Consider the following 26,204-nt stretch of genomic DNA (forward strand, 5'->3'; position numbering starts at 1 on the left):
CTAACTCTGACTGGTTTTGCCTAAAAGCTATGAAAGTTCAAAAAACAAAAACTCCAGAAAAACAAAACAAACAATAAAACAAAGGGAGAGGAGAGAACTGAGGTTAAAATGACAAATGAATGCCAGCTGGGTGGTAGTGGCACACACCTTTAATGCCAGCATGTGGGAGGCAGAGTCATGCAGAGATCTCTGTGAGTTCGAGGACAGCCAGCATGGTTACACAAAGAAACCCAGTCTCTAAAAAACAAAACAAACAAATGCCTCTATGCATGCCTGTGTGCGTGCGTGCGTGCGTGCGTGCGCGCGCGCACGTGTGTGTGTGTGTGTGTGTGTGTGTGTGTGTGTGTGTGTGTGTGTGTATTTTGCTGGGGATCAAATAGAGAACCTTGTTCATTCCAAGCATACTTTACCACTGAACTATACCCCCAGCCCTAAGTATATTTAATTTAAAAATAAATATGTTATAAAAAGGCAAGTGACAGAGAAAGGTTCAATAAAGTAACCATAAAGTAAGGGAATAGTTCTAAAATGAGAAGCTATTTAGCCAAGGAATAAATGATACATTTTGAAGGTACAAAGAACTCCCAAGACATGAAAGGTGATACTAGAAAGAGAATATTATAGTTTAGATGGCCAGGAAAGCCACAATATATACAGTTTGTCTGTGGCAAGGGCCAAGCATATCATGTTCCTGCTAAGGAAGGCCACAGAAAGTTTCACTAAGTTGAAAAAGGAAACCACACCATGTGGAATCTATTTTTATTTCTGAGTTACACAGCCAGGGTATATAGCTATATGTGTTCTTACATATTTTCATATTTTTGATCCATACTATTTAGGTAGTATTTGTTTACCAAAACAAGTCTAATATATACTTTACTCTGAGCAATCCAATACATGTAGAAAACTCTTTCAATATATAAAAGGTTAATTTGTGCACACACAGATATCCTAAAGTAGCAGACCACAGGGGCATTGTGATAAGACAGTAGTTATGCAGAACCATAAAGAAATCCTCAAAACTACATCCTAAGATTGGAGGCTAAGGAGAGTGACGTCCTTGCTCATCAGTATGCCCTAGGGAGGAACCTTATATAACACTGTATGGCTTCAACAGGAACTTTGGGACTTTTCATCCCTAGTTGTTGCCCTCAACATCCCACTCTTCATCAACTACTTTCTGTGCAGATTGTTGTTCCATCCCTTAGTCTAAAGCTAGCTAAACAGTAGCTGCTACTTAGAATGAAAACACCACTTTGGCCCTGATGATGCCTTGGTGTTCCCTCAACTACAAATTGACAGGAAAAAGTGCAAAGCAGTTCCTGGCAGTCTGAACCAAAGCAAGAATGCTGAGGGTGCAGGCACTAGAGTGGAGCAATGCAAGAGTTATATCTACCTGTTTATGGGCTATTTCAGGGATTTGCCAGAAGTCTATTGAGTTGATGAACATGGTAGCTTTTCTCTAGTACGTGCAGTTAAAGTAACTTTTTTTTGAAGATAATAAGATAGCATAAGCCTAAACATTGGAATGGTATTACAGCCCAGGGTATTCCAAACATCATTTATTTGAAAGATGCTCACACTAAATTTACTATGTCATGTCACCTGAGTGATCTTCCATACATAGGCTGGACAAGTTCAAAGAAAGTGTAAATGGTGGGATTGTTACCGTACCTAGTTGGCTGTGCAAAACAATCTCTTCCAACAGCCCCATATCTACAGATTTCTGAGTTGAACTCTGAGGTCCTCATGACTTCATGGGTTCAACACGGCTGGGGAATCTGTAATTCATCTTCCAAATGGGATAGGAATGGAGTTAATGTGTTAGACACGTGAGCAAATGAGAGTTTAATTGGGTAGCTATTTATACTCAAGCCACCATGATGTTCATTCAGGGTTGGACTTCCAAAGGTCAGGGCAGGCTGTGAAAGCCTGATACTGGTGTTTTCCTATGAAATTAGCTAAATGTAACGAGGAGGGAGATGAAAACAAAAACAAACAAAGGTCAGAAAAGATACCAAGTTGAAAGGGATCAATAGGTGAATCTAGAAGGTGATGTGGAGGCTTATGAAGAAAAGGGAACTGGCCCATATATATGGAGTGAGCTCAGATGGAAGAGCAGATTAGAAACAGACGTGAATCAAAAGGACCCAGAGAAACCCATCACATGCATAACTAAGTCTTGCTGTGGGACTTCTCCAGGGCTCAGAGTGTAGACAGCTCTCCTCAACACAGCCAGCAGGCAGGGCCCGTCTTCATGCCATCTTGGTGCCTGCCAGCTGCCTGGTAACAGGTGAGTTTGGAGAATGACCCTCAAGAGGAGCTTTCTGGATAGCTTCAGCTTGAGTCTGGCCATTGCATGCTTCTGTGAGAAGGGCCCCTCACTTTTCTCAGTAGGCCATGGGTGAAATTCCACTGTCTGTAAATGTCAAAATTTTCTTTACTAGGCCAGATATGGTGGTGCTATAATGCCAGCACTTGGGAGGCTGAAGCAGGAGGATCACCACAAGTTTGAGTCCGGCTTGATCTACATAGTGAGTTCTAGGCCAATTAGGGCTACCTAGTGAGATCCTGTCAAAAAATGTTTTCGACAAAACCAAATGAGTTTACAGCTGCTTCTGCCCAATCAGTTTGGCAAAGCATTTAAATAGATACAAGAGGTGCAGAGGCCAGGGTGGGATTGGGAGGAGTATCTGGTAGCGTAGGGATCAGCATGTTTTGTTTGTTTTCTCCTCTACTCCATTGTCACTACTCCATTCTGGAGAGGAAGGCGTGAAAGAAGTATCAGTTTGAAAACAAATGTGTCTCCCTGTGTTTCAGTTGCATTTTATTTGAGGATACTAAGATCTGTAAAATTTCCTAGTACGGTTAAATATGGCTGATTGAAGGAAACCACCTTTGCTTGTAGTGGAGCCCTACTTTATTTGAGGACATTAAGATCTGGAAATTTGCTAGTATGGTTAAATATGGCTGATTGAAGGAAACTACCTTTGCTTGTATTGCAGCCCTACCCTCAGCATAGCTTGCCAACCTCTAGAGATCCACAGATTAGAAATTACACTGGCAATTTAAAGGGTATAGAAAAACAAGAAACGAACTATTTCATAAAGGCTAGTATACACTTGCATTTAATTTTATACCTCTGAAAGCAGGTTGCTTTTGCAATGCACATGAGTGTTAATTTTGGATGATTCAATGTTACCAAATTATGTTTGAGTTGGCCACCTTGGAGTTGGCACTTGGAGTTTAAAGGTTTGAACCTGCTTTGTGGCCTGAAGCATGATAGTTAGCTATTGACAATTTGATGTTCATCTTAACTTTCACAACATGAAGTTCTCCAAAGATCATTAGTGAAATAATGTCCTAAAAGAGCCATTGCATGCAGCTATGTAAAGCTTACATGGGTTAGAAAGTCTATGTTCTCCAGAAAATTTAAAGAAGACTCAAGTGGACAGGGAGGGAGCAGGTACCTTAGCTGATGAGGGTGTCGTAGCTGCCTGTCTCAGCTTTTCATAGAGTTTCTAGAGAACTGCATTCCCAGGACAAGGCAAGCCCTTTGCATTTTAAATCTAGAACAAGCTCTACAGGGAAATTCAGTCAGACTACGGACATGCATCCTCATCTGTCTAACAGCAGAGTTAGGCTATGCTTTTGGTAAAAGCCAGTCTAAGGAACCAAGTCCCACTGCACCAAGGGTTAACAGAATATTAAAATGGAAGGTTCTATTTTCTTGCTAAGGTTCAACTAAAATTGTTGAGGCACGTAATTGGCAAAATAGGAAAATACACAACATTTCATAAAATATTTTAACAGTAAACAAATTCTTTTCATATTTATCCCCCTTCAGACATTTCCAATGGCACCAGGTGGTGCAGGAGGTGACATGAGCCCCGTCTCTTCCAGGTAGGCATGTCAGCAGAACCACGAAGCAGGAAGTGATCCCTCCTCCAGCCGGCTAGCTAGGGTTTTTCTTTCAGCTTCAGGTCAATACTGGTTTGGAGAGGACAGGGGAGAGAAAACACACCAAATAAAGAGTGTTCAATAATAATTCAGGCGTCATTCATTCACATCTTTCTTTAAATAACTTAAGGAAACCACCTAAGTTTTTTATGCTAGAAAACCATCTACTAGTTGTTAAGTTTTTCTATAAAGTATTGAATCTGGGGGCTGGAGCAATGGCTAAGATGGCTCCGTGGTTGAGATTACTGGCAGCTTGCTCTTCCAGAAGACCTGGGTATGATTCCCAGAACCCTCATGACCATTCATAACCATTTGTGACTCCAGTCCCATAGAATTTGGTGCCCTCTTTTAGCCTCTATGGACACAAGGCATGCACATAGGGCACAGACATACATACAGGCAAAATACACGCATACACATATAAATAAATATTTTAAAGATGAAAATATTGATTGGTTCTTTTTACAAAATTGCTTCTGGAAGCATTTTCCACCTTTTCAAAAGGACCCAGAAAGGAAGGGTTCATGTTAAGCCTCAAACCTAAAGTCAAATTGGATAAAGAACATTACTATGCCTTCCTGTTTTTAGTGGATCATTTTTCTTTCTGTGATAGTTTTTGGTGTCCACTTGACTGGAGAGATAGTACAGAACCCCCCCCTTCTCTCTCTCTGTGTTTGTGTGCACATGAATACATCTACCACGGGAGTCTCAACTGAGTGGTAAAGATCCATCTTGAATGAGGTTGTCACTGTCTACCAGACTGGGCACTGTACCGACTGGAAAGCGGAAGAAGTCAGACAGGGCTTGCTCTCTTCTCACACTGTCCCTTCCTGTCTGGAAGTCTTTTCTCATGCAGTTAGTTGCTTGTGGACCTCAGACTCAGGGATCTTTGACCTTTGAACATCGGCTCATACCAGCAGCCCTCGCTCTCAAGAGACTTCATCCTTGAACTGGGGCTGCGTACTGATCTCTGGGGTGTCTAAGCAGCAACTTGCTTTCATGGCTTTCCTAGCTCCTCTCCAACATGGAGTGAACATTCTTGGAGTTGCATGGGTCTCTCCTCTGCCTTTTAATGAACGTCATGCAACTGTCTTGTACATTCACCACACAGGAAGAGAACTTGAGCCAGTGAACAGCCAAACAGAGAACTCCAGTCATTATAAAAAGAGGAACGAGTAATTTGAAAGCAACATGTTAAGAAGTCTGGATTTCTCTCTGCCCCTCTGAGCCACCAGTCTGCCTGGGGTGGACTTTCTTGTGGCCCGTGTGGCAACCAAGTCTTCTAGTAACGTTACAGACAAAGCTACTTTAACATGGACCACTTGTCTGTCTAGGGTGCCCTAATGTGATATTTTTCCTTTGAAATTCCCTCAGTGCACATTTGACCACATCGGCTCCACCCCCCATTTCTGGATTGTATCCCATTGAGATAGTTTGGCACAGTCTGTCTCACGGCTAGTAAAGGAGTAGTTCTAACTTGGCAATAATCTTCTTTGCTTAGGGAGTTTGAAGAACCGGCCATGACAGATGTGATGAGGGGCCAGCTCAAAGGGAATCAGGCACTGGCAACTTATTTGTTTCTTGTGCCTTCAAGGATCTGACTTGTTATCTGCAGGACTTTCCTTGGGTGGTGTCTTCATTCATCTGCCGGACTCCCATATCTGTTCCTAACATACTTTTACAAAGCAGGTCAGTTTTCTTTCTTAATTGCATTTGCTTCTATGATGTTTAAAATATACTCAGAAGTTAGTGCTAGGTCTCAGCTGGTAGCTGAAGTTTTATTTATTTTTTTTCTCTCATGCAGTTGGCTCAGTTTTCCCCTGAAAACACAAAGACATTCACTACACTCAAACTCCATAGAGTTTAAAGTAGGCAGTCTCTGTGCTTTGCAATCTGGGCCTTTGACAAATACCTGATCTGACATTCTGACATACTAGAATGTACATCTCCAACTCTCCGTCTCTCTCTTTTTCTGAGTCCTTTGTCAAACTTTCTGGGGTTTATATCAATGCTTTGGTTTTGGGTAAATGAATAGCTGAGAGACTAAAGCCTGTTTACCCAGTGCATGCAAAGAGCAACCTGTGGACAACTTCCTGATAAGTCTACACAGGAAACCACTCTACCGATTGCTTTTGAGACAAGAGCTACCATGTGGGGTTAATGAAGCCACCAATAACGCATCTAATTTTAAAAATGCATTACAAATATAAATAGTTGTGCTACAACTTTGTGATGGGAATGAATATAACCCAAACCTAAAGTAAAGGAGAAAAGCAAGAAAAGTGGTTTGCTAACAAAGTATCCCTTTTGAGAATGACACACCAATGACAACTTTGGATCAGAATTGAACATGGATGGGGGATTCATCTTGTCCGGGGAGATGAGCTTAGCTGTTCATAACCAACTTACCAAGCTGGCCCTGCACAAGAATGACCTACCATTCAGTGGCAGGCTGGTCTTACTTTTTGCATGCATTAAGTGATGTACCTTACAAGGTATATGGCAATCCTGTTTAATGGCAGTTAAAAATACTCATGTTTTATGGAGGAGTGGCAAGGAAGGTGTAATGTCCCTTCTCTCTGTGGAGAATGGGGGGCCGCTATAGGACCCTTACATATCTCATTTCACTTTAGTCTTAGCCCAATGGAGCCCCTTGAAAGAGCTTGTGCCCAATTTGCACTTCATCCATTCAGTACTAGTTACAGGTGTAAAATGCTTCCATGTAGGATCCTTCCACCTCCCCCAAAGCCAGGAGAAGGTGGACAAAGCCCACTTGTTCATTCCAGTGTTAAAGCAAGTAAACAAACAAATGCAGGTCTAGAGGTCAGGGGAGAAAATTCTTGCCCACTCTGGTTCCCCTTCTGGGATCTCATCCTGGTAGCTGGGGAGATGATCTGCTTGGTAGGAGCTCAGGAAAGACAGGGATGAAGAACAGGGAAACTTCTAGAGCATATGTTCTTCCAAGAACGGGACGTAACATCAACAGCTGGCAGCATACCCCCTCCCCACAGCCAGCCCTGGAAAGAGCCCAAACAAAACAGATATGTCCTCTAGACCAACCCCATAGTCCTCTCACCAAGGACGTGCACATAAACAAGGCAGGCAGAGAAGTGGGTAAACCCCAAGATGTAGCAGCAACAGGCCAATGAAGGGCAAGCTGAACTGTGGGTGGCCTTGCAACAGGAGGAAATGCCATGCTTGAAAAATGGATTACAATGGACTCAGAGACTGAGATACGTTTGTTTTGCAAAAGCAATTTGAAGTAATTGGTGCTGTCATCTCAAAATTTGGAACAAGAGTGACCTTTAGGAAATAGCTACATGATTTGGAAAGTTCCCTTACAACAGTTATCTTGCCCTTAGTTCCTTTTTTGAGTTGGGACTCTGTTTTGTCCCTAAACTTCCTTTAAGCCTTAAGGGCAACAAGGCAGATGCAGACGCTGCACTGTGCTTTTCCAACTTTTCTTTGGACTTGGAGGAGACAAACAGTGGTAAGGGAGATAGGTTTTAAGTTGATCTTTGCTTGCCTTTCTTGGTCCCTGGGAACAAGGACAATCCTAAATTCTCTACCACTAAGGTTAAACTAGGGGCCTCTTGCCTCATGTCAAATTTTCTGAGATTATATTACTGACCACCGTTACATGAAACTGACTTGACCACTCCTATGTGAGCAGTTTTTGTCTTTGTTAGATGAGAAGCAGCAACCACAGCACAGACCACCTCCCTGATTTGAAAGCCATGGATCTGCAAGGTCATACTTCAAATCCCATCTTGGGACCTTTTTAAGGACTGCAAAACATTAGCTAGTCACATGCTTTATGCATAGTTCCTTTTTCTCTGTAAAATGTACTTCATAAGCTTACTCTAGGATGAATCTCAGGCACTGTGTGTGAGCTGCTTCTTAGAGTATGACATAGGCTAAGGACTCTATGCATGTCCAGTTTCTATTTCTTACAGGAAAGTCATATCCAACTATAAATTTCCAGAAGTCCCAGGCAGGTTCAATTGCCTCTTGGAATTTGTAAAGCAAAGATATTTCTTCCCTATCCACCAAAATATTAAATCCACATGGAAGACTGAGCTTTTCCTAACTGCAATGGATGATGTAATTCTGAAAGCAGAGTGGCATTCCTTTTGCCCCAGTGTTTGTACAACTGGCCCCCAAACATTTTTGGAGTGGGAAGGAGGAACGTTGGGTTAAGCATTCAGTTGTCCTTTGTGGCAATCACTAAGACTTAAGAGTAGCTGGCAAATGTCTCTGTAATTAGTCATTCCAGAAACAGAGCCCATGAAAGCTGCACATCTCAACGGGTTTACCCAATCCTGGATGCATTGGTTTCCCTTTGAGTCCAGCCATACAATACTACAGGTAACCACATGGTGTTACTGATGGTGAGTTCTTACTCCTTCTCCATAGAAGTCATTTCCGGATCATTGTAAAGGCAGCTAGTTCTGAGTGCAAGGGAAAACAAACAAACAGGAAGTCATCAACAATTTCTCACTCTTATTGCCATGTCAGCATCACTGGCTGGGGCATTTGAAACTGTTTAATGTGGTACCATTTGCTACTCCTGTGATCCCAAATCTATACCAGAACAAATGATGCTATTAACTTTTGGCATCAGGTTTGAGATATAGTCATTAATCAAGATACAGAAATATAAAAAGATAATAGTAACAAAACTTCAAATACCTCCAGTATCTGTCCAAGCCACTTTTTCTTACTTTTCAGATCTGTTCTTATGCAGTGAATATAAATATTGAAAATGAATTTTATGTACTAAAAACAATAAGGAAATATTTTATACCCAAAGGCAAACCTTTTAAACAGCTGAATTTTGTTTAGACATAACACAGCAGCCTTCAGGCTTCACAAGAACAAGGATTTTCCAAGGCATGGAAAAAAGACTGCCTGGGCCAGCTCTGCTTCATGTGGTTAACAGGATAGGGGCAGGACACTTACTACTCCCTGGGGCTGAGCAGTGCTTAGGTGGCTCTCATGAATCCTAACACTATCTAAGTGGCACAGTTCCAGGAAGAAAAGTGTAGCCATTAAAAAGAATGCAATCAAAGGTTGCAATAGAGCGTAGGTCTTTGTATAACTTAGCTGTTCAGGATATCCGTATCAGTGTGATAACTATGCTAACAGACTTCAAGTTCACCTTATATCAATTCTTAATACTTAGTACACTGCAGCTTTTACTCCCCCCCTCCTCTCATGATTTTTTTAAATGGGAAAAATGATTTTAAAGATTCTATGATCTGTTGTACTTATTTTTAAAAAAAGATTTAAAATGTACGAATGTTTTGCTTGCCTGTATGTATGTGCACTACATGTGTACCTGCTGGCTGCAGAGGTCAGAAGAAGTTGGGTCCTCAAGAACTGGAGTTACAGTGAACTTCCATCTGGGTTTTGAGCACATAAACCAGGTCTCCTCGAAAAGCAGCAAGTGCTCTTAACTGCTCAGCCACCACCCCAGTTGAACTGATCTTTTTAAACACATGGGTTCCTTTTTCATTGAGAATAACTGGACAAGCTAATTTTCCATTTGCATGAGGGTCTGTGGCTAGTTCAGTATTTTCTTGAAAATATCAGGAGGCTGTTTGCCTTGCTGGGCTTTTGCCCCCCCCCCCCCACACACCCCCGCCGGTGGTCTGGTATTTTTATGGAGAAAGTTTGGTGACTCTAGAAGGCAAGGACAGAGAAGTAAGTACTGACATTGAGCTAGCAAAAGTAGGCAAAGCTGGACTAGAATCAAGAAAGGGCAAATTTCTGAGCCCAGCCTTTCTGCTTTTTAACTGGGGGATCTCTCAAAGGAAACAATAATTTTCAGACATGTTAATACTACCATGGGAAAGGCAGTGGATGGATTAGTCCTCACTTGGAACAAAGAATGGGCTTGTTTATAGTAAAGACCCTTTCAAACTATTTTCTGCCCTTGTGTGGGTCCAAGGTCCAAAAGAAAGCTGTCCAGCTGAGCCATCTCCTAGGGGGTAAATGGGAGGTGGTGTGTGTAAACAGGGGAAAGGGAGAGGCTTTAAAATGCTGTAGGTAAGAACTATAGTGCATATCTGACTCAGGTAGAGCCAGTCCAAAGCTTTCTAACAAAGCCACATGGATAGTCACGGCATCTGTTAACAGAAAGAATAGGGAATAGCTAACTTCCAGCCTCTGATAAGCTGGGAGCACAGTTTTTGAGTCAACAATCATCTACAGAGTCTGCCCCAGGATTTAGGGGCTGTACCAGAGGCTAACACATAGCTAAGGAGGTACAGTGGGCATCAAAATGGTTGGATTTTGAGACATTCCAAGCCCCTGTGGGACCAGCTGTGGTGGCACATGCCTCTAACCCCAGTACTTGGGAGGCAGAGGCAAGTGTATCTCTGTGAGTGTGAGGCCAGCCTGGTTTACAAAGAAAGTTCCAGGCCAGTGAAGGCTATCATAGTGAGGCTCTGTCTCAAAAACCACAAGAACAAGAAAAACACTAAAAACCAACCTCTGTAGGGTCAACAGAGCTCAATTCACTTTCCTCATATATAGCCAAATGTAAGAACTCTTTTTAATTTCACCATTAAAAGGAACAGGATCAATTGGGGTGGGATTCTTCTAGGAAATAGTTTACCCAACAAATCTCCATCAAGATGGCTAAGGCCATCTAATTAGTTTTACTCAGGCATTTTTAATGCAAAGGATTCAGATTTTAGGCAAATAATTCTGTAGGTTACCTACAACAAAAATATATAGCCAAAATAACATCTAAATGGGCTGTTTTAAGGAGGAACTGGCATTTATCACCATACAGGGAAAACCTCACTATTAGCATTTACTCAGAATTTGTATCAGCCTTGGACATTGTTTCGGCTTTTTTGCTTTTGTTTGTTGTAAAGATTAACAGCATAAGCAACATTTAAAGTGGTGAAGAAGTTTAATGTACTCAATACATCAGACTTTCTGGATAGCAGCCATATACATTTAACACATAACCTCAGAAGATTTCTTTGTGGACTTGAAAATGAACAAAGAAAATGACTGGGGGCTCTTCCCAGTCAGCTCTGGCTCGACATTTCAGGGCTGTCCCTTAGTGCCACAAGGGCAGGGGTTAACTTGTAGATTTATATCCTGCAGTGATGCAGCCATGCCTATCTAGGGAGAAAGATACCCTGATATTAGTGTATTGTCCTACTGAACATTAACCAACTTATTATCTAACCGAACTATCTTATCCAAACAGCCTTTTGTAAATTCCCTATAGCACATATCTGCAATTGCATGTTTTGCAGGTTCAGTTACGAAGAGCCAAAATGCTCTGAAAATATCAAATGGAAAATTATGGAAATAAATCACTCATAAGTCTGAAGCAACTTCTTCACAGTATGTTACCTAGTGTGAATCACAGGTGTGTCTGGACAGGAAATCAGATAGTGCAATCAGGGGTTGGAACCGTATGTGGTTTCAGGTACCCATGAGGTACCTTGGAACGTGGGAAGAAATGACTGCCACAGGTGTGCCATTTAAATTCTCTTCAGGTTCACGGAACTCATTACTAGTTCCTTCATTAAATAATTCATCAAGTAACATCATTTGACATGTGTTCATTTTATGTTTTCCTGACAGTACATCCTTGCCTTTTTCAGTGTCATGCCTCACAAGACTGAGCGATGTCCACCCCCCAATCAAAATAGCTTGGAAACTATGAGTTAAGTGATAGTTCTTAAAAACTAAACCAAGCATTTGTTTATCTTTATTATTTTATGTGTATGGATGTTTTATTTGGATGTGTGTCTCTGCACTATGCATATGCAGTGCCTGCAGAAGCCAGAAGTGAGTTTGGGATCCCTTAAACCTGGAGTTATAGACAGGTGTGAGCCATCATGTGGGATTAGAACCTTGGTCCTCTAGAACAGCCAGTGCTTATAACAACTGGACCCTCTCTCTAAACTTAGAGTGTTATTTTATATCTTGGAAGGCTGTGAAACCAATTCTACAAAAATCTTTCCAAGTTTTATTTCCTAATATGAACTGGTGTGGTTCTGTTGCCTCACTATATCTAGGGGTCATTCAGATGCAACACTCTGTGTGACAGTGCCTGGTGATGTTTACTGGTGACATCTAGAATTTCAGATATATTAAAGAATAAATTAAACAGTGACAAATGCTTTCCTTAAGATAACCAAGATTGTGGGGGAGGGGTATTATAATAAAAGCATCAGTGACTATATTGGCAGTGGAGAAAGGGAAGTTTCAAGGTGCAGCATTATTATGGGTGGGGGGGGGTGGTGGCAAGAAGAAAAGCAGCCGTGCAGTTTCTCCCAATCATTCCTGAAACGCAAGCCAACATCACCCCAGCCGCAAAACCAAAACCAGGGCTTACTTAGCTGTTTCTGATGCCTCCCTCAGTTCTTCATCCAGTCTGCATGAGCAAAAATTATCGTTGGAAAAAAGAAACAAACAAACAAACAAAAAAGCAAGCAGAGCATGAGCGTCTCCCGCAAAGCAGAGCCAATCGTAAGTGGTGTGTATTCACTTTCTCCCCCCAAAACTGTCTCCGGGTGCACCGAGACACACTCAGCTAAGCATGGCGCCATTCCTTCCTGTTGGGCGGTCCTGTCTGTTTACTTTGCAAATCCCTTCACAAAGATGATATAGATGTTGCCAGGGAGTGAGGAACATGCTGGCTGAATAAAGCTCAGACCATCCATATCAGAGTGGATGTTAAAGTTAGCTCACAGCCTGGGACAAGTCAGGGGTGTATCTGGTTTAGTAGGTTTCGGTAGCAGATCGGGTTGACCTCAACAGCTTTACACACAGGACAAACACTTGAGGGGAATTCAAAGGACTGGTACAACAGACTTCCTCAGGCAGCATGTTGAGGTCACCCACAAATACAACACTGGAGTACACACACAGGGGGTCCAGCGTGAATACAGATCTTGAGATTTTTTTTACCTCACACTTCTCTTAAAAGATTTTTCTTCATCGTACCTTACAAGATAAGAAATGGATGCCATGAGGACAGTGAGAAACAGGAGGAAAATGACAGGCAATTGCTTTAAACCAGTGGTTCTCAACCTTCCTAATGCTGCAACCCTTTAATACAGGTCCTCATGTTGTGGTGACTCCAACCACAAAATTATTTTGTTGCTGCTTCATAGCTGCAATTTTGCTACTGTTACGAATTGACATGCAACCCTCAATAGGGTGGGGACGCACAGGTTGAGAACCACTGCTTAAAACAGTAAGAACTCGAGAGAAAAATGCTTACCCAGACAACATGACTGACTTTGGAGAGAAAACTTAATTGTATTAGGCACAATTAACAATTTACAATTCATAAATATACAGTCAATCCTCGCTGTTTGTAGACTCCATATCTGAAAATTTGCCTGTTTACTAGGACATCTGAAATTTCTAGAATCAATGTGCAGTGCTTTTGTTCACTTGTGGACATGACAAGGTGACAAAAATTCAAGTTGTCCCCTGTGCACACAATCGGCAGAAGTTGAGCAGAATGAGGCTGTGCCTTCCTAGCTCATATAGTTTCTTGGGTAAATGTTAACTTCATTTTTGGCTGGTGATCCTGCTATTTTAAAACAGCAGTCAAGCATGTTACCAAATATCACCTGTTTGTAGGAACGAGATAGACAGTGTACCTCACAGAGAACGTGTGTGTGTGTGTGTGTGTGTGTGTGTGTGTGTGTGTGTGTGTGTGTGTGTCCAGAACATTGTTTTAGGTACAAGTTGTGTGTGCTGGGGCCTTGGGTGCAAGATTTGGTTTGTTTTGCTTGTTTGTCTGAGAGAGGGCCTTGCTGCGTAGCCCAGGCTGGCCTCAGACGCTGGCTCCTTGTATTTCAGTCTTTGAGTGCTGTGTGATTACACACAGTTGCCACCACACCAAGCTGAGTGAGCACAAGGACAGCGAGTCAACAGTATGTGCTGACTAAGAAGTTTTCTCAAACAGAGATACACACGAGCCAAGGTTATATACTGGTGGGGGATGAAAAACAAACCAAGGTTATATACTGGTGGGGAATGAAGACATTGCAACCAGAGGCAGACAGGATCCCAGGCCTGTATTTCCCCCAGGAATAATTGCTCAGTGTCCACTGAGTGTCTACAACGACTTTAACTGAGCAGAACTGTCCCAGGCTAATGAGAACCAACTGTAGTTAATGAATATAAACTGCATTTCAGCCCACTGATGCCAGGCTCCACACAGCTGAACTTTGGTCTTGGGATTGCTTGGGATCAAATGCTTTGGATGTTATTCAGTGAAAGAAAATAGCTATGGCTGTGGCAATTTGGAAATTGCACAATGTGAAAATGAACCAAAGAGGGCTAGTAAAAGAAATGGCAGAAAAGATGCCCTGGGATGTATCCTAACGACAGGAGGAAACACAGATGGGGTACAGTGGTGGGGGGACCCACAGGACTAGGTTCTTCCTCCAGAAAAACGAATCTTTCTAACTGGAACTCTTCCTCTTGAAGCAACTTTTCCAAAATGCAGCCCTTGAGAATAGAAGGAAATTGCCTGGCCATGACTAGCTTCTCAGCCCCCAGCCAAGCACAGTAGTTCTCCAAAGCAATGCAATCATAATCAGTAGCACTGTAGACCTCAAGCTCTGTGCTCACTGCTCTCATTCAATCCTCAGCCCCATCCACACTCTGAGAATTACTTCCCCATTTTATGGATGTGAACATTAAACCTCTGGGGATTTTCATAGGCTGCCTGAAATTCACATCAAATTGCCCCAAAAGCCCATCCTCTTTTCATTGCACTGTCTCTGCCAGTCCATGGGAGGCCTTGCTGTTTTTCTGGAAAACAGCCAGTGCTCACTCCCTTAAGAAGACAGAATGTCCTTGTCATCTTTTGCAAAAGTATAGCAGTACAGGAGGTGATTGACAAATGAAGAGAACAGGAGATAGAAGCTAGTCAGAAAGTCTTAGGAGCAGGCTCCTCAAAAAAAAAAAAAAGAAAAAAAAAGAAAAAAAAAAAAGGAGTTTTGATTTTTGTCCTTGGACAGAAGCCAGAAATGTCTGTAGTTCTGTCTTGGCTGGAGGCTAGAAATGCAGGTATGTTTGGGGCCTATTTTTCTGGTCTGGTTTCTTATTCTTTTTTCTTTCACACAGCAAAGAATACTATTGTCTGGAAGCTATATTCGAGGCTGTGACAAAAATTGTCACATGAATATCTGGTGGGTGGGACAACTAGGATGACCAGATCTCCCCCCCTCATGGTCCATCCCATGCCTCAATCTAGAAAAGCCTTCTTAACCCCTACTATGGACATTTGATGGTGTCCTTCCTTAGCACCTGCTCTTAATATATGGGCACTTTGCTGGCGTCTCACCTATAAGCTCTCATATGAACCTATAATAAGCTCCTTCCTAAAACTCACCTCCCCATTGTCTGGGAAATTCATTCCATGAGTCTGTGAGACAAAGTACCCAGAAACCACTATCCTGGGGTGATTCTTGCTGCCTGTTCATTTTCCAAGACCCTAGGCACCATCCCACCAGCTACAGCTTGCCTGAGGTTTCCATTGCCCCCAAGAACCCCCACTTACTACATATCAATATTAATCTTGGCTGGAAAAATAGGATCAAAATGTATTGCATGAAATAAAATTTTTTAAAAGTCAGTAACTAATCATTTACATTGTGTAAAAGAGGATCTGAAAAAATAGTAATTTAAAGGCCCCAGCGAAAGCTTTATTTATTAGATAATGCTTAATATTTCCTTTAAAAATCAGATGCCATGTCTCATTGCTCTAGAAGTGAGTGTTTCCTACCCCTCCTCCAGTGCGTGTCATTTCTCAGCAACGCTCCATGCCCTCAGACTTACCTGACGATGCTCTCTGGGATGTGGATGCAATCCATTGGGATCAGCCCACTGAGTTCAGATAAACTACTGACATACTTAATTTTACTGCTGAATTTTGAGCTGCAAGAGGAAAAAGGAGAAGAGCCTCATATCATCAATTGGTACACTTCCTTCATGAAGCCATTTTCTCTCCCTGAAACTTTCTTGTGATTCTTTTCTACATTACTGGTAATAGGGCTCTCACACGCTCTAAGCATACACTCTGCCACTGACCTATACCCACACCCTGAAATCTTTTTTTATTTTATTTATTTATTTATTTATTTATTTATTTATTTATATTTTGTTTTTCATTAGTTCAAATTAGGAACAAGCTTGCTTCACATGTCAATCCCTTCTCCCTGTCCCTCCCCTCCTCCCAGCCCCCAACAGCCCCCAACCCCATTCCCCCTCTGCTCCCCAGGGAGCGTAGGGCCCTCCCCCATATGTCCAAGCCAAGAGAGAATCCCTTCACGTGGCATGGGTTCTCAAAGTCCCTTCTTACACCAGGGAAAAATACTGATCCACTACCAGGGACCCCACAGAGTGCCGAGGCCTCCTCATTGACATCCATGTCCCGGGGTCTGGATCAGGCCTGTCCTGGCCTCCCAGACAGCAGTCTGGGGTCCATGTGCTCCCTCTTGTTCAAGCCAGCTGTTTCTTTGATCTTCATTCCTCCCTTTCTGCAACTGGGTTCCAGAGTTCAGTTCAGTGTATAGTTGTCACACCCTGAAATCTTGCTAGGCTCAAGCTTAACCCAGCATGCTTGCTGAGCAGAAAGGATAGCATTGTCTCAGCCACTGTTGTGGACCAGGCGCTTTAGTACCATTTTTCAACATTTTTATTTTTTTTAAATAGTTCATATATGAGCGCTGCATCTCCATCACAGCTGTCTCTCCCACTCCCCACCCCAAAGTAAAGATTTCTTCTTTACTGTTGTTATATACAAAGATATATATATATATATATATATATATATATATATATCCTGTCAATTAGAAATAGTAGAAACAGTAGGAATCTCCATCACTGCTTTTTAATTGACAAGTAACTATATACATATTTCTTGTATACACAGCAGGTGCTCTGAGTTACCAAGTGCTTTGTGGAATACCTGGTTTGTGCTAGGTGACACATGCCACTTCACGTACTCATTTTTTTTTTTTTGTGAAAACATTTAGAATCAACCTTCTTAGAAATTTGAAAATATAAAAGTTTTTATTAATGCTAGACATCATGTTGAATAAGGGCTTTCTTGAACTTTTAAATTTTCTGTTGGAAATGTGTACTCTTTGAGCATCTTACAACACTGGCCCCTTGAATTTACCAGTCTACTTCCTACTTCAGTAAGTTCCATGCTTTCAGATTCTACAGACAGCTATCCATGGGGGTTTGGTTCCAGGAACCATCACCCACCACCAGATGCCTGGATCCAATAGTGCCATGTCAAGACCATGCAAGTAGTTGGTTGATTGCATGTTTAGGGGGAAAAATAAACAGTCAAAAAAAAAAAACCACTGGAAAAAGTGTATTTTCAGAGATTTTTACATGTGTAATATTTTCTAACAGTGGTTGACTGAACCTGTACTTGCAGACCCCACATATGCAGAGGATAGAGAACACTCTTTTAAAAAAAATTTTTTTATATATTTGAATTACAAACAAGATTGAATTACATGACGATCTCAGTTCCCTTCTCCCTCCCTTCCTCCCCTACCACCCCACCCAACTAAAATCCTACCTGTCAAATGTCCTTTCTTCTAATCTACACTTGACTCAAAATTTCTGCTTCCTCATGACCTCTGCATCCTTCCTTTTCTTCCCTTCTCACTCTCGTAGCTTCTTCTCCCCTCTTCCCATGTTCTCAATTTGCTCAGGGGATGGTGACCCTTTCCCCTTCTCCAGGGGACAAAGTTTGTCTCTTTTAGGGTCTTCCTTGTTTACTAGTTGACAGAGAATACTCTTAAGCATGGTCCCTTCACAAAATGAGAAATGTACAGTGCCTGAAACATATCTGAATAGCATATAGGATCCTTATTTCAAGTGGAAATCAATATTGTGGCAGGAGATTGGCTGTATTTTTCAGCCATGCTTATGTTTCTGGGAAAGTCAACCTTTTTCCACAAATGCAATCCTATCATGAGCCAATGTCCAGTCTTCTCTCAGGTCCCCCCAAGACATGATTTATGACACAGAGTTGCACATGAACAAAGTACCTCCCAGGGAAACAGAAGCGTCTCTCTCCAGCAGGGGCTCTGGCCCACCCCACACATTTGGATCTTTTGGGATGTGAGTTTTGAATAATCCTATTTACTTTTTCTTGTTTTTTGTTTGTATTTTATTAAATTTTTCCATACAATGTATTTTCATCATACCTTCTCTTCCCTCAACTCCTCCCAGATCCTCCTCATCTCTCTACCCAATCTACCCATCCAACGTCATGTTCTCATTCTTTCTCTCTCTCCCTTTTTCAAAAGGAAAAAAAAAAACACACTGGTTTTGGTTTTCATTGCCTTTTGTTTACTCTGAGAATCAAGCACCTGCTGCTGCTTTTGTGTTTCTTACATGGTCCCCAAACAAGTAACCCAGCTTGCCAATTAACTGCAGAATGTGCATGGTCCAAGTTGTGTAATTTGTCTGGGTCTGGTTTGTCCTGGGGATTGCAACATAAGAGACTCAGCGAGCATCTATCTTTGTGGGCTTGGCTCCAGCAGGTGGTTTGGAGCAGTTCCTTCTAAGATGGTCTGAATGAGGAGGGATCTCCAGTGACCCCTGGACCCTGAGTGCAGTTCATCATTTAGGAAATCCCTATGTCTGCCTGCATTCATGCCTCCCTGATTTTCCTCCATTATTTTTAAGTCTGTCCTCACCTTCATTCTGACAGGTCACAAATAGTGCTTCAATGCCAGCTATATAGAAAACCTTGCATAAGAAGGATTTGTTTTGTTCCTATTCAAAGAGTCCTTTAGGCACACTGACATCAAATTCTAGGAATTTATTTTCTTAACAGAAATGTCTTGTGGGAAATGGCACAACGAGACAGCCAACATGGGAACTACATTCTTCAATGCAGAGTTGCTCTCTGCCCACTTAAAATGGGATAGGCTCAGGTCATTCTTGCCTGGACAGTGACCTTTCTACTTGGTCCTAAATCCTGTCCATCTCTTTCTAGGTTTTATCCTTTACATGGAGTGTGCGGTTTGAATGACAAATGTCCCTTATAGTCTTGGGCATTTGACCACTTGGTCCCCAGTTAGTAGCATTGGGGCGGGGGAGTTAGAGTGGTGGAGACTTGCAGGAGGAAGCATGGTATTGGGGGCAGGCTTGGAGATTCAGAGCCTCTAGTTAGCTCTTTCTGTTTCTTGTTTGTGGTTCGAAGTGTGCACTCTCAGCTTCCTGTCCTGTCACTGCCTGCTGCTTGCTGCCATGCCTCTGTGCCGCCATCATGGTCTCTCATCCCTCTAGAAATGCCAGTCCAAAACAAATTCTCTTTTCCTTAAGTCATCTTTGGTCATGGTTTTCTATCATAACAACAGAAAAATAACTAATGCATGGGGTTACATTAAAAAACAATGGTGTGTGTGTGTGTGTTTGTGTGTGTGTGTGTGTGTGTGTGTGTGTGTGTACACACGCGCGTGCGTGGCTGGTTCACTGTCTTGCTCTCTGTCTGTCTGTGTCTGAGAGTGCATAGTGCATGTGCATGCATCTGTAAAGGGGTGAAGCTGACATCAGTGTCTTCATCCTATATTTTGAGACTTTAGCTGAGTAGATGGAGCAGGGACCTTAGGGAGAGCTCTCATTATTTCTGCAAAAGAATTCAGGGGTAGCCGAACATACAGATCACACCGTGTGAAGGAGGGAGAGAGTCAGTGCCCCTCCCCTTCCCCATGATACTCCTGTCTCTTTCTCCTAGCACTGGAGTCACAGCCAGCAGGTGCCATAGCCTGCTTTTTACTTGGGTTCTGGGGACCGAAGATCAGGTCCCCACATGCTTCTTCCCATGGAGATTGCCTCTGCAGCTGTGTCCAGAGGCGGGAACACCTGAAGGTCCTGGAATCGAGTCATGGTAAGAGTAGGGCATTCCTCTCTCCCTCCTTCACACGGTATGATCTGTATGTTCGGCTACCCCTGAGTTCTTTTGCAGAAATAATAAGAGCTCTCCCTAAGGCCCCTGCTCCATCTTCTCAGCTAAAGTGAAAGTATGGGCTACAAAATAAATAAATAAATAAATAAATAAATAAATAAATAACATGCGTTTTATGAGGTTCTCTCTTGCTCCATGGTCTAGAGATCTAAGTACTGAATACTCCTGGAGCTACCCTGGCAAGTTACCATCAGCCTCTTTGGGAATGCAGGCGACACCAAGGAACAGGTGTCAGGTGGAGAAAGTGATCAGCCCTGACCATTGGTTTGAGTACAGGTCCCTCAGAAAGTGGATGTACTTTGATTTCTGTTCCCTTGAAACAGTTGAGTTTCTGCCACATACAACCAAAGAACAGGGTCCTGTTTATGTAGATGTCCTACTCCAGGCCACTAGCTCATAACATTAAAACAAAACAAAACAGGCAGTTATAAATCCCTCACACTTTAGTCAATGCAGAACCCTACTGCTCAATTGTTTGAAGTCAGGAATGAGAATGCTAATACATTTCATAATTTAATATTTTAAAAGCACTCCCTCTAAAAAATCTGCTTTACATATATACATACAATGCACGCACACAGACCGACACACATATTTATTTTCTCTAGACTATTGTAGTTTTCATGAGAAGTTTAATAACTTTAAGCCAGGAAAATGTATTTTTCTACCTTGATGGATAAGTTTTGTGAGATTTTATTCTATTTTTAAAGGTTTCTAGAAAATAAACCCTGTTCCACTCACTTAACTTCATATCCCTAAACATAATGGCATATAGCACCTAAGTGTCGAGTAGTCACTAATACAAACAAGGAATCTCTACCTTTGACCCCAGTGCAACTCCCCCAAACTACTCCTCAGAATTTTCACTTAGTTTTGCTGGCTGCACAGTTCTTGCCCAGAAGAAATGACACACGTAGGCCTGTACTTTAGCCTGCCCTAGCCTTTATTGTCTCATTTATCTCTCTCCATACAAGTACTAGCCAATCCTCCTCCTATGTGGCATGGGACTCTCACCACTTCATATTCCATACTTACAGAAAGCAATTTAGAGGCCAGGTTTTGCAATGGTTGTGGGAAATATTTATCTGAAGTAATTATCACTTTTTTTTTTAAAGGAAAAAAAGGAGTTTGTTATGGAACCCAATGGCCTGCACCTCATCATCCTCCTGCCTTAGCCTCCTGAGCACTGAGCTTGCATCTGGCCTTTAAATGAGAACTCTGGATGCATAGTCTGAAGTATCTTTCCAGGAAGTTAGGAGTAAATTACATTTTCCTGGATTCTCTTAGCTTACAGGAAAATTCACATGCCCTGAAAATGCTATCATAGAGTCATCTTGTGACCATCACAGTTATACCTTATAAAAGGCCGTGTCACCGCAAGGATCGTTCTGATGAACCAAGATGGGTGGACAATGATGAATGACTTCAAATTCTTGCGCAACCTATTTTGCAAACGGAAACAGTTCTATATTATTTTAAATTTGCTTTCCATTGGAAACAGAAAATAGATCCCCAAATAAGAATACATTATGTTTTCAGGAGGGATTCTAGAAAAGTTACAAGGTTGATGTATAGAATGTTTAGTATTAATTTTAAAATGCCTCTGTTTTCTCTCTCTCTCCTTCCCCTACCGTGTGTGTGTGTGTGTGTGTGTGTGTGTGTGTGTGTGTGTGTGTGTGTGTAAGTGTGTATGCACTCCTGTAGAGAACACCCACAGGAGAAGAACCACTGCCCTAATCTGCCCTAATACATAAAACAGTAGCCAGGTCACATGACATCACCGAAGACTCATGGGTACCTTGGTTTGTCCATCTGCGTTGTACCAACACAACTGCAGTCTAGAGTGAACCAGAGCTGCCAGGTTCAGGATTGCAGTTTATAAAATCTAGGGAGGATTTGCTTTGCTTAGTTTTAGGCACCATGTGGTACTTTTTCACTAATAGTTTTACAACCTACTGCTTCATGTATAAGTACCCTGCTATTTCTATGATATGACTGTATTATATAGGCTAGAAGAATATTAGATATGAGAGTTAGTGAGCAGTCACAATAGTGACTGAATGGTGACACCAGCATACCGTCTGTCAATCATCTGGTAGCATTTCTTCATCCAGCCTAGACCTGGCATCTTCCGTCTGGGGGTTGCACCATTCAAGTACACAATCATGTAGTCCTCAGCTACCATCAGCTCTAAGGTACTTATTACATATCTGATCACAGGAAGGAAGAGAGAGAGTTTCAGTTCCCACATGAAAGCTTTCATTCTATTTATACCAAAATTAAGTGACATGCAAATTATAGGGTGAATGACATTGAAGAATAGTGGTGCATGTTATCTCGTTTTTCTTGAGAACAATGCGTCAGCATTGCCCTTTATTTGTATATGTGCAGCCACCTTAGAAAAATATGTGGGTTTAAAAGGTGACATAAGAAATGTCTGTAATATTATCAAATATTAAGGGCAACTCAGATTAAAGGTCAAAGGTCAGTAAGGACATTTTTCCATCACTAAGAACATGTTATCAGAAACAAAAACAATCCTTTGCCTAAAGGAAATGTTAGAAAAGGCTTAGCTATAAGCCAAATACAGCTCATTTTCTTTTGCCATTATTCTACAGAGTTCCCTAGAACAAGGCTCCTTGACAGAAATACTACTGGCTTCTTATCAGAGGTTTAGGATCGGCTATGTCATATACCCGTGCAGTTAGTTAAAGACCCTTTATCAGCCACCACATGCCCACAGATGTCAACCCAATCACCACTCACAGGAAAAGGTTTTCCATGACATAGTGGTAATCTGCCCGGCTGCTGTCTGGCAGAAAACAGGCGGCAAACACAATGATGGCATTCAGACCGTCCCCATAGTATCCTGGGGACAAATAAAAAGTGTAACTGAATGAAATCCCTTAACAAGGTCATATTACTCCTAGAAAGAGAAATTTGATGTCTTGTCCTGTCTCTCTGTGTGTGTATAAATGAGATATATCATGAAATGAGTAACCATACTGAGGAATTATATATATTCACACACACACACACATATTTACCTTTTAGTGGTTAACATATTTATATAGTCTTGTATATATAATATAAGGCAACACTTTGACACATAAGTCTCTAACTCAAACTATACTGATTTACAATAAAAGCTAATCTATACAAAGTTTCATTCTGGTGGCTGAGAAAGAGATTCTATTAGATCCACAATGGTTCTTTTAGTTTAAGATCTCATTAACTGTGACAATTTAGTCAGTGAATCGCAATTCCATCCAATAACCAGGGGAGAGACATGCAAAATACCTTTAATTTTGATTTCCAGGCCTAGTCATTTGACTGTAGTGATCCTGGATTCTCTGGATATAACAGGAAGTGCAGGAACACATGGTAATGCTGGCCAAGCCCAGAATAACAGCACAGAATTCACAACCTCACATCTCTTAGAGAAAGCAGTGCACTAAAAAAAAGGGGGCCGACCTAAATTCTCTTGAACCTTATGAAGATACGTGCATTTGGGAAAACCTGAGAATCATTTCTGGATGAGACAGGTGGGAGGTAGAAGTGCTATTTGCAGGTGGAGCTGAGAAAAACAGGATCTGTGAAATGCAAGTCAAGGCACCATTCAAACTCTGAAAGTCAGGGAATATAAAGATACATCTCGGGATGTCACCCCCATATTTTTAAATAACTGAAATCATTTTAGCATTGCCCCATCTTTTCCCCCCACAAACATTCTGGTTCCTGAGATCATCTCTGAAATTGATAGCCGGTGCTACTCAACTACCAAAGGATAAGTGTGTGGAGTAAAATATGTCTCTGATACTTAAAGAGGAAGATGGTGCCCCGATTGCCATTGGGGGAGAGCTGGGGATTGAACTCAGGACCCTCACATGTGCTAAATCACACTCTAGCACTGGGGGAACCATCATCCTTGATCAGTTTTAAATATGTCCATTTGAGCCTAGAGTCTTAAGCACGCTACCAACCACTGCACCACTGAGCTGCCTCTCCAGTCCTTAATCATTTTTAGGCAAGGGCTTGCTAAACTGCCAAACTCACCTTGAACTCACTTTGAAACTTAGGTGGGCCCTTAAACTTACAATCCTCATGTCTCAGTTTCCAGAGTAGCTGGAGATCTTACTTACATTTGTTTTTCATATATGTATATATAAGTTTTTCTTATTTATATATGAATTTTCATATTTATTTATTTAGTGTTTGAATATGTGAAGCATGTACACACATGTTCCCTGGGTCACCTATGGAGGTCAGAGGACAACTTGTGGGAGTCAGCTCTCTCCTTCGACCATAGGGGTTCTAGGCATGGGACACATGTCACCAGGCAGCTGAGACATCCCACCAGCCCATTAAATGTCCCCAGTCTACATGCTTGTAGTTTACATTATATTGTCCCAAATTTACAGTTATTATGTAGAGAGGCCCTTGGAGCTTTGAGCAGAGCAGGACAAGAGTGCTCCTAACCCTGATCCTGTTCTCCTAGAACTCGATGTTTTCCTTTCAGAGCTATGACAATGGCTCTGGCAGTGACACAGCAGGGAAATGTTGGCAGTAGATTTGGATGGCTCCCTCTTGAGGAGCACTTCAATAAGATGTCCCCTCCAAAGACACCAATTATGACTCTTACCAACAAAGCAGAGAGAAAGGAACTACAAATACATCCAGTTGTGGGCTCGTGCGACTCATTTGGGATGTCGGAGAGGTGTTTATGCCACCTATCTTACGGATGCTAACATTACATCTGGTACAGTATAATTGTGAGCCAACATGCCCTCACCTCCCTCTGGACTTCCTGCTTTGGTCCCATCATCCCCACTATGTAGCCATTTACCAGCTTCTTTTTAGAATGTTAACATGAAGGAAATCTCAAGACAGACATTTTATGTGAGAAGTTCTTGGTTCTGAGGACTCACGAGCAAATGGAAATCCGCAAGGGATATAGAAGCGAGCCAACGTGAAGACATGCAATTCAGACAGCAAAGGACAACGTAAGTGTCCAACACAAGAGAGTCAATGCCACAGTCCTGGTGGAAAAAGCAGCATGAACACATCTTTCTAAATGTAGTTGTTGGCTATGGTGTCAGAACCATTGAGACCAGGACTATTCAGTTCCGTGCTCTGCTTCTGGAGAAGCGGAATTCCTAAGAAATGTTAGCGTGTTCAGAATGCAGCGGCACTGATACAATCTTTGCATCATCTAACCGAGGTGTACGTAGGGATCACTGCCTAAGTGAGGCGTTTAGCTTTGTTCAAAAGACGCTGACATTTACAAATGAAAGTGGATCCCAGCACTTTGGGTAGAGGAGCGGCAAGAAGAGATGGGGCGAAATGAAAGGGAAGAAAATAAGAGGACAGGCGGTAATGCAAGAAAGGCACGAGAAGAAAAGGATTGCCACATGGAAGTGTGTCCCCCAGTTTGTCAACTGATCTCTCTATAGTGAGGCATTGGATATTCTTTGAAAAGTAGCTCACTGGTAAGTGAGCAGATAGGTCCTATCTCAAAAACAAAACAACAAAATTTACTGGGCAAGAGCAGTAACTAGAGTGAGAAACTGCTATTTAGTCCTCTGTACAGATGCTTTTTGGGGACCAGATAACCTCTCAATTTCTACCCCAAATCATGCCACTTTTCAGGTAAAGTTGGTAACAGCATAATTCCTATGAAATTTGGTTTGTCTGTCTGTCTGCACTGGGGATTGCAACTAAGTCCCAGTGCAGGCTATGGTGGTACTCTGCCCTTGAGCCATAGGACTGTAGATAATTTTACTTTTCGCTTTGAGTCAGGGTATTAATAAGTTGCTCAGGTTGTCCTGAAATTTCTCTATAGCCTAAGAAAGTCCTAAATTTAGAAACCTCTGTCTCAGACTCCCATGTAGCTGGAATTACAAGCCTGGCTTGGAGTTTGGTTGTTTAAATATTTAATTTGTCAGACTCTGTTCTGTTCTCATTGAACAAGAGGTAGACATAGGTGCATGTTCGGAGTGTGTGGGGGAGGTGGTATCAGCAATCCCACCGTGGAGCTTCCTGAGGCCCTATGGATCAGTGATGGCATACCTTACCTGAGGTGACACAAGAGGCATGAAAGAGATGTGACACAAGTTTGCTGGCCAGCAAATGGAATGGAGAGAGAAGGACAGATGTCACAGGAGCAACAGAACACGCGCACACACACACACACCAGCCAGCAACTCTTCTGCTCATTCTTTCCAGGCTCTTTTGTCCAGCA

General features: G+C 42.0%; 1 protein-coding gene across 22 annotated transcripts in view; it reads right to left on the reverse strand.

The window, feature by feature from the left end:
* Positions 1–720: 720 nt before the first annotated feature.
* The window catches only part of LOC100767704 (prune homolog 2 with BCH domain), a 254,057-nt gene continuing 228,573 nt past the window's right edge, over positions 721–26,204 (reverse strand). For 6 of the 22 annotated variants that reach the window (XM_035441933.1, XM_027406569.2, XM_035441934.1 and 3 more), the window contains 8 exons: positions 22,730–22,832; positions 22,042–22,173; positions 21,319–21,405; positions 15,802–15,900; positions 12,907–12,942; positions 12,332–12,370; positions 8,364–8,411; positions 721–3,990 (listed from right to left, as the gene is read on the reverse strand). In XM_035441933.1, coding sequence (XP_035297824.1) covers positions 3,960–3,990; positions 8,364–8,411; positions 12,332–12,370; positions 12,907–12,942; positions 15,802–15,900; positions 21,319–21,405; positions 22,042–22,173; positions 22,730–22,832 — 575 coding nt within the window. In that variant the 3' untranslated portion in view covers positions 721–3,959. Of the gene's footprint in view, positions 3,991–8,363; positions 8,412–12,331; positions 12,371–12,906; positions 12,943–15,801; positions 15,901–21,318; positions 21,406–22,041; positions 22,174–22,729; positions 22,833–26,204 lie in introns of those variants that run through there. The other 16 variants (XM_035441939.1, XM_035441937.1, XM_035441935.1 and 13 more) reach the window with 14 other exon arrangements.

Source organism: Cricetulus griseus, chromosome 3 (genome assembly GCF_003668045.3).
Source record: "Cricetulus griseus strain 17A/GY chromosome 3, alternate assembly CriGri-PICRH-1.0, whole genome shotgun sequence".
NCBI classification, from domain to species: domain Eukaryota; kingdom Metazoa; phylum Chordata; class Mammalia; order Rodentia; family Cricetidae; genus Cricetulus; species Cricetulus griseus.